This window comes from Lepidochelys olivacea (assembly GCF_965140295.1).
Source record: "Lepidochelys olivacea isolate rLepOli2 genome assembly, chromosome: 6".
NCBI lineage: Eukaryota > Metazoa > Chordata > Testudines > Cheloniidae > Lepidochelys > Lepidochelys olivacea.
In genome coordinates this window covers 6,838,927-6,847,802 of record NC_140416.1, presented here as the reverse complement: position 1 = coordinate 6,847,802, position 8,876 = coordinate 6,838,927, and the positions used below count along the sequence as shown (strand labels likewise).

General features: G+C 54.6%; 1 protein-coding gene across 3 annotated transcripts; it reads left to right on the top strand.

The window, feature by feature from the left end:
- The first annotated feature begins 479 nt into the window (after positions 1–479).
- On the top strand, positions 480–8,419 carry LOC311522457 (uncharacterized protein). 3 transcript variants are annotated; one of them, XM_084631814.1, is made up of 4 exons: positions 480–915; positions 1,447–1,576; positions 2,628–2,744; positions 6,057–8,419. In XM_084631814.1, the coding sequence occupies exons 1-4, from the start codon at positions 892–894 to the stop codon at positions 7,376–7,378; spliced, it is 1,593 nt and encodes a 530-aa protein (XP_084487940.1). In that variant the 5' UTR covers positions 480–891; the 3' UTR covers positions 7,379–8,419. The 3 variants fall into 3 exon arrangements, with proteins under 3 accessions (XP_084487940.1, XP_084487938.1, XP_084487939.1); XM_084631812.1 differs by having other exon boundaries at positions 503–915; positions 6,054–8,419; XM_084631813.1 differs by having other exon boundaries at positions 511–915; positions 1,450–1,576; positions 6,054–8,419.
- Positions 8,420–8,876: the final 457 nt, after the last annotated feature.

Here is an 8,876-nt window from a genome sequence, read left to right as displayed (position 1 = left end):
GTGAGCACTGAGGCCAGAATGCAACATCTGTATGGGGCAGATGCCCTCCCAAGGGTGCTGGGCAGGGACATGGGTGTGAGCTCCTGAAACACACACACATTACACAGCTGGGTGAGAGCTCCGGTAACACACACACACAGAGCACAGCACAACCCTCTTGAAACACACACACACACACACATACAGCCATGTGAGAGCTCCTGGAACCACAGGGGCTAGAATTAGGGGTGCTATGCGTCATAGCACCCCTAATTGAAGTGGTTTCCAATACATACAGGGGTCACGGTTTGGTTCACTGGCTCTCAGCAGCCCCCCAATACAAACTGCTCCAGTCCCGCCCCTTGCCTGTATCGCGCACAGACACAGAGCGAGCGCTGCTCACACAGCCTGGGGTGTGATCTCCTGTGACACACGCACCAACACCGCACAGCCGAGCAACACACACGACACAGCCCGACCTTTGTCCTTCTGTCACACGCGCTGCCCCACTAGTTCCCCCTCCGCTCCCAGAGCCGGGAGAGAACCCAGGAGTCCGGGAGAGAACCCTAGCTCCCCACGGCACAGCCCAGGGGCGGGGACCGAGCTACCCCCTTACGGGCTCTGCCGCCCGGGGAACAGGTGCCGCGAGCGCCCCTAGCGGCCGGACTCGGGACCCAGGCGTCCGGGCGGGGCGGGGCCGGGCCGGAAGGTCTCTGCGCTGGGGCTTCCCCCGGCAGCTGAAGATGGCGGCGCAGGCGCGGGGCCCTTGAGTCGGGGGCGGGTGGGGAGCGTACCGGGTCCCAGCCCAGCCCGTGCGCAGGGAGGCGGCCCCGGGGAGGGAGGCACCAGCCGCGGGGCGGGAGGTCGCTGCCCGGGCGGAGGAAGCGGCCGGGGCCGGAGCCGAGCCCGGCGATGGCTGCAGCGGGGCCGGCGCAGGTAGGACGCGGGGCGGGGACTCCCCGGCCGGGCACTGGCTGGTCCCGGCTGGGGCCGAGGGGGGCCGGGACCGGGTCCCTCCCGCGCTAGTGACCCCGGGGCTGGGGGCTGCCGCAGCCGGAGCGCTGGGGCCGGGGAGCGGCGCTGGGGGCCCCGGGCCGGGCGGACACGCGGAGCCGGGCCGAGGAGCCCCGAGGCGGCCGAGCCGGGGGCGGGAGCGGGGCCGAGCCCAGGCCTGGGGCGGAGGCGGGGACTCCGGCCGGGGGAGGAGCCTGGTCCCTGCCCTGGGATTCGGGCCCCTCCCAGCGCCCCGCCCCAGAGCCCCGTGGGGAGCCGAGGGCGACTCCTGTCGCCGGCCAGCAGGGCCCGAGTCCCCGGGGGGCTGTGCGGGGGGGTCTCCCTGGCTCACAGCTGCTGGGCTGGGGGTTCCCCGGGAGCCGCTGCCCTCGAACCCGCGTCCCCTGCGGAGAGCCCGGGCTGGGGCTGGCGCGGAGGGTGCGGAGGGTGCTGAGTGTGTAACGCTTGTGCCAGCAGCTGCGGGTGGCGTTTGAGGAGGTGGCTCTGTATTTCACCCGGGAGGAGTGGGAGCTCTTATCCCGGCCAGAGAAGCAGCTGTACCGGGACCAGATGCTGAGGAATTACCGGGCCCTCGTTTCCTTGGGTAAGGACCGATTTCCCTTCATTTATTCACATCTGAAAAACATTTGGGTTCCCCATGTGGCACCCTGTCACTGAGTGGTGGCAAATGCCAGCCCCTTTCAGGTCAGCTCGCTGTTGGAGGAGAACTCAGGGCTACAGAGCCTGGGTCTAATCTTGGTGTAACTGGTTTATTTGAATTACCTGCCTCAGTCGTGGCACATCCCTGATGGTAGCAAAGAGCCCATGAGCAACCATCTCTTCCCAGAATCCCAGCCAGAGGTTGACGGCAGCAACTCTGCCTCAGGAGCTGATTCTAGTCAGACAAATAAGGCAGGGGGAAAACACTGCTGCTGCAACAGCTCCCCACCTCCCCCAAAAGAATGAACATCGTAAATTTAACAACTGTACAACTGAACAATGCAAAAGAACTGGAATGTCTGTGTAACGGTGACACCGGGTGACACCTGCCATGACACGTTGTGGCCGATTTGCCTTAATGACATGCCTGAAACGTTTCAACAGCTATAAGTTGGCAAGGAGCAAAGTTCCCTTCTTCCAAAGTCTTCCCCATGATCCATGTTTCAGGAGACAGTTGGGTAAGTGAAATAATGACCAGAAAGAAGGTGGTTGCAGATTTTCTATTCGCCCTGTCTCTTAATCTGAAACTAATGGGTGTTCACTGGTCTTTTTGTGGGTTAAAAGAAAACCATGTCACACGCTTGTCCTATGGAACGTAGTGCCACAAGATAGCATAGAGGCCAAGGTGTTAGCAGAATGGGATATCTCAAGGGAACATTTAAAGTTACCCCAGCAAGGCTTTAAACTAGGCCCCACTGCAAACTGAGAGGGTTGTAGATGTTGCCGATTCAGGGTACGAACTGAACTTGCCTGGTGGGAGACGGGAAGAAGGTTTATTGCTAAGGAAGGTTTATTTCTTTCTTCTGCTTTGGATCTCTTGAGCTTTCCTCTGAAGCAGCCTGTGAGAGTGATGTCCTGTTGTGCCAGGTGCTGCACAAACATATAAACGAGTCCCTGCCGCCAAAAATTTATTAGTAAAACTTTCCCCTAAACAGGCTCTTCAGGTTCCAAACCGGACTTAATCCACCGGATCGAGCTCGGGGAGGCAGAGCTCTGGATCCGGGATGCCAAGGGCTCCAGGGTACACTCTGGGCCTGAGAGCCCCTCCTCAGGTGAGTCCTAGGTGTCTGTCTAACCTGTTCTTAGAAACCTCCCATGGTGGAAATTCCACAACCTGCCAAGATCATTTTGTTCCAGTGCTTAACTACCCTCAGAGGTTGGAAGTTTTTCCAAATATCTAACCTCTATCTCTCTTGCTGCAATTGAAGCCCATAAAGTCTTGACCTATTCTCAGTCAATAAGGAGAACACTTTATCACCCTCCACTTTGTAACAACCTTTTATGTCCATGAGGACTGTTATCAGGGGTTCTCCCCTGCCCCCGCCCCCTTCTTCTGACTAAACAAACCCAGTTTTTTCACTTACTTCAGAAGTCATGTTTTCGAGACATGTAATCAGTATTGTTGTTCTCCTCTGACCCTCCCGAATTTGTCCACATACTTCCTGAAGTTTGGAGCCCAGAAGTGGACACAGTAGTGGACCTAGCCTGTCCTTGTTTTCCTCTGCTTTCCCGTGTATTTGTAAAATGCTTTGTTTTTTCCCTTTATAATGCTAGTTTAGTTTTGCTTTTGCCTTTCTAATTTTCCCCCTACATGCTTGTTTTGTTTTTTAAGACTCATTTTTGTAATTTGACCTGCTTTCCGTTTCTCGTACGACTCTTTTTTCAAGAGTCGCTACAGCTCCACCATGCCTCAGCTTCCCCAGCTGTTTAATGGAAAGGGCACTGGGGCTGTGAGCAATGTTCCCTCTCATTTTTTTCAATCCATCTGCAGAATAAATTTTATTATGTGCACCGAGGTCTGTGCGCCACCAATAGAAACAAAAAACCTCAATATAATATTTTTTAAAGTTACCATAGGGTAACACTAATTAAATTAAATTAAAGTAGAAGAGAAATAAAAATCATGAAATGCATAGACCAGTCAAAACCCTAAAGTAACACACTTAGGAAGCATAAAATTGCAGAGATGATATGTGCATTGCAGGAAGTACCAAGAAGTAGCAACAATATTACAACTCTGTGTTGGGAGGTGAGTGTGAAAGAGCCAGAGACTGTGTGGGTTTGTAGCACACAGAGTCAGTCTGTGTGCTGGGGAAGTTTCTGAGAGACGCTAGGTGCTGTCTCTAAGGCATTCACCGAAAGCTCTCCTGAGCCCTGTCTCCCCTGCCCTCGCTCTGAGGAGATGGGTACATGGACTGGTGGTGGGGAGGAGGGGAGATAGAGGGACTGTGTGAGCTGGCTGCTGGGGGGCAAACAAGCACCTGGGTAGAAAGACAAGCCTGTCTGGCCATACACCACAACACCTTCTAGGCTTCCTACACCTCAGAAAGTCATACCAAGGTAAGGGGCGCCCTAGAGATTTTTCAAATGGCTTTTCATGCCATTTCCATGAATGCATGGCATTTCATGTCCCCTGCAAAAGCATCCCAGAGTCACTGATCCTTGGCAGAGAAGGTGCTGTTCTCCCCAGGTTCCCACCCCACCCCCTCTCTGCCGCTTCACTTTGCATGTGACCTCTCAGACTGGAGAAACCTGTTCCCAGCGAGCAAGGAGAAACCTGGGAATGATGCCGGGTGGGTCAGTCACATAGGACTAGTGTAAGGTGACGCCATGCAGAGGTGCCATGGTGCAGAACAGATCTCTAGCACCTGCAGCACTTCGCTGTAATGCTCTAAAACTGCCCCGCGGGCCAGGTGGCTGCTGTGGGGGGAGTGGACACATTTAGGGGCCAGATTAAATCGACCTGTGGGCCATGACTTGGAGTACCCTGGTGTATGGGCTGGCTGTGAGAGAGAGGGTGGCGGTATGGCCTTTGTCCCATCCCCTCTCCTCCTGCTTTTTGTGGCATGAAAACTTTGTCGCTTACATTGCTTCAGTGTCAATGCTTAGCACAGCCCTCAGCCCTAACGTGTCTGTGACTGTCTCTAGACCGAAGGCTGGGTGGCAGCCATTCACCCCTTCCAGCTCAGCAGTGCCAGGGAGCGGGTTGTGACACAATACAGACATGTTTTCCAGGTTACATCACACAAACCCTGAGTGACTGGTCATCCCCTCAAAGCCCACACACAGACCCACACCCCCTACCTCTCAAAACCCTCACCTTCTTGAGGATTTTAGTTTAGTTTTAGTTTCACACACAGACTGAAACCTCAGGCCGAGAGTAAATGATTTCTTCAAAAGGAATTCCTAGAAAAAGACTCACGTCCCCCCCACCCCCAGAAATAAGCTACATTGTTCTAAACAGCTTTAAACTGGTCTCACTGCACCCACATGAAGGGATTGTAGCCCCTCAACTAAACTAGTTTCAAACTAATATAATTACAACAGCAAAAATGCTGAGGAACAGGCTTCATGCTATAAAACAGGAGAAAGTGAAGAACCAATACCACATAAATAAACCCCTCTGATTGAAATAAAGACACAATCAGTTTGAAAACAAAACCAGGCTCTGCTCTGACAGGTGCTGCCTGTATCCTGGGCAGGCTTCAATTTCAGCTTAAAACGAGACTCAAGACATGCCTAGCCCCTGTGGGAGCAGGCGCTGGGTGCTGCGGAAACACCATAGGGTAGAACCTATGCCTGGATTGGTGTACTACCCCGCCCCGCCCCCCATTTACAACACCTGCCCTCCTCCTTGCCTTGCCCAGGGGGAACTTGCTGCCCAAAGAAGCACTCTTCTCCCAGCACTGCAACCCTAACCCCAGCCTGGTGCAGAGGGGTATGTGTGGGGTAAAGCAGTGGTTCTCAACCAGGGGTCTGGGGACCCCTAGAGGGGCCTTGAGCAGGTTTCGGGGGGGCCTCCAAGCAGGGCCAGCATTAGACTTGCTGGGCTCAGGGTAAAAAGCTGAAGCCCCCCCCCCGACATGGGGCTGAAGCCCAGGTCCCCAAGCCCTGCCACTCAGGGCTGAAGCTGAAGCCTGAGCCATGTAGCTTCACGGGGGTCCCTGTAGCATGGGTGCCCTGCTTGCTACCACCTAACGCTGTCCCCGGCTTTGATATGCAGAAAACATATTATTGTGGCACAGGTGGGCTGTGGTGTTTTTATAGCATGTGGTGGGGGGTCTCAGAAAGAAAAAGGTTGAGAACCCCTGCGGTGAAGAACATGTGGGTGTCAAGACCATTCACTGAAATTTGACCTGCCTCCCTCCCCATCATGACTGTGGGCAAATCTGAGTGGAACTGTAACCCTGCAGGCCAGGTCTCAATGCCCAGACAGGAGCTGCCATTGCAGGGTGAGACGCCCATCCCAAAAACAGTCACAGACAAATGGGGCAATCGCTCCATCCGTGACATTTTCTGTCCTTGACAAACCTGCAGCCCTAAGCGTGAGCTAATGCCAGGAATGCCTCTGCTCTCTCCAGCAGGGCACGGGATCCCGGGAGGAACGCAGACACAGTCTGAATGTGGGGAGAGCACTGTTGGAACACAAGATCCCACATCCCACAGAGGGATCCATGCACAGGACGCAGTCCATCCCTGGGGTAAACTCAGCCAGAGACCAAATCTGATTACACACCAGAGACTCCCCATGGGCCGGTGTCCCCATCAGTGCATCGACTGCAGCAAGAGGTTCAGGAACCCCTTCGCACTGACCCAGCACCGGTGCATGCCCACCGGGGAGCGGCCGTATTGCTGCGCTGACTGTGGCAAGAGCTTTGCAAAGAGCTCAGCCCTGAAAACACACCAGCGCAGGCACACCGGGGAGCGGCCGTATCGCTGCACACACTGTGGCAAGAGCTTTGCAGAGAGCTCAAATCTGAGAATACATCAGCGCACACACACCGGGGAGCGGCCGCACCGCTGTGCTGACTGTGGCAAGGGCTTTGCACAGTTTGCCCACCTGAAAAGACACCGGCGCACGCACACTGGGGAACTGCCATACAACTGTACCATCTGCGGCAAGGGCTTTGCCCAGAGCTCAAGCCTGAGAACACATCAGTGCGCGCACACCGGGGAGCGGCCGTACTGCTGCTCTGACTGTGGCAAGACCTTTGCAGAGAGCTCAACGCTGAGAATACACCAGCGCACGCACACCGGGGAGCGGCCGTATCGCTGCACCGACTGCGGCAAGGGCTTTGCACATAGCTCAACTCTGAGAAAACACCAGCGCACGCACACCGGGGAGCAGCCTTACCACTGCAGTGACTGTGGCAAGAGCTTTGCAGAGAGCTCAAAGCTGAGAATACATCAGCGCACGCACACCGGGGAGCGGCCGTACCACTGCGCTGACTGTGGCAAGAGCTTTGCAGAGAGCTCAAAGCTGAGAGTACACCAGCGCACACACACTGGGGAGCGGCCGTACCGCTGTGCTGACTGTGGCAAGGGCTTTGCACAGTTTGCACACCTGCAAAGACACCAGCGCACGCACACTGGGGAACAGCCATACAACTGTACCGACTGCGGCAAGGGCTTTGCCCAGAGCTCAAGGCTGAGAACACACCAGCGCACGCACACCGGGGAGCGGCCGCACCGCTGCACCGACTGCGGTAAGGGCTTTGCACAGAGTTCAACCCTGAGAATACACCAGCGCACGCACACCGGGGAGCGGCCCTACCACTGTGACGATTGCAAGAAAAGCTTCAGCAATGCCAGTACGCTGACCAGACATCAGCGCACACACGCACCGGGGAGCAGCTCTACCGCTGTGCCAACTGGGGTAAGAGGTTCAGCAATGCCAACAAGTTGACCCAGCTTCAGCGCACGAACACCAGAGAGCAGCCGGACCACTGCGCTGTCTGCGGCAAGGGCTTTGCACACAGCTCAAACCTCTGAATACATCTGCGTGCACACACACCGGGGAACGGCCATTCCAGTGCACTGTCTGCAGAAAGCACTTTGCACAGAGTTAATACCTGAGAATACACCAGCGCATTCACAGCGGGGAGCGGCTGTCCAGGTGTGCTGACTGGGGCAAATGCTTTGCTCACTTGGGCAGCCTCACCTGGCACCAGTTGACTCGCCCTTCTGCCACCGCTAGGGCCCAAGGGGCTTCTGGCAGCTGGTGGGCCTGGCACAGTGCCAGCAGAATCAGACCAGGGAGTGGTCCTGTCCCCATGATGCCCAGCAGAGACTGTGTGGGGCAGAGAATGGGACTTGGCTGAGCAGTGTGGGGGAGAGGAGACAGGCAAGGAGATTTTAGAGCAGATGGTCACAACCTTCTCCATTTGGGACCCCCACCATCTAGGTGGGGTCCAGCCAGGTCTCTCTCTTTCTGTCAAACTCCCCCCAACACATATAGCTTTCAGGCAGCCAGGACAATCCCCCTTCCTTCCCCTGCATCCCTCCCCCAGAGCTACCTTGATTTCAGCCAGGGGGTGACTCTTGGGTGACATCTAGAGGTGGGATTTGCAGTCCTGTCTCAGCATGGATTGGTCCAAAGGGGGTGGGGGGGGCAGGACAGCGCGGTGTGTCAGATTGAAAGAAGACTCAGGAACTGCTCAAACCGTCTATTCTAAATAGAAATGTGATGAAGAAAAACTACGTGCCTAATGTGTAGCAAAGGTCTAACCAGTTGTTTCTTTGCTATTAAAGAAGTTGATGCATTCGAATGGTGTGTGGAGAAACCACTATGAAGTGTAAATCTTTAAGATAAACCAGTCCAAATGTCCTAAGGCCTTACTGACCATGAGGCCTGATAAACTGTGTGACTGGCGGGTGCACACAGAGAGTTTTGCATTACTCCTTGGGGAATTCTATGCCAAAAGAAAAATAAAAATTCTGCACACCATATTTTAAAATTCTGCTTATTTTTTTGTCAACATAACACAATAGAATCACACTAGTTTCAGTTATTTTGATAGTTTGAAATAAATTATCAGCACCTATGTTTGTAACACTACAAACAAAAAAGATTCAGGAAGTGATTTTTCACAGATTCCTTACTCGTCATTTTAACACAGAACTTTGAGTAATAATTCATTTAAACTGCAATATAGAAATGTATTTCCTGCACCCCTCAGAAGTAGTGCAAAGACTTGGGGGAGCCGGGGTAATGGAGAAGCTGAGGGAGAGGGAAGTAATTGCTGGGAAGGAGCCTGGAGTGAACTTCGAGAATTGTTGGGTGTTGGTGGGAGATGTACGCAAGAGGGGGTTTTGTGGGGGGAGGGGAAGAGTGATTGTTAGAGACTTGGGGAGCCTCCCATATGAAACCCTGGCTCACCCTTGGTCTCTCCCATTCAGTCAGG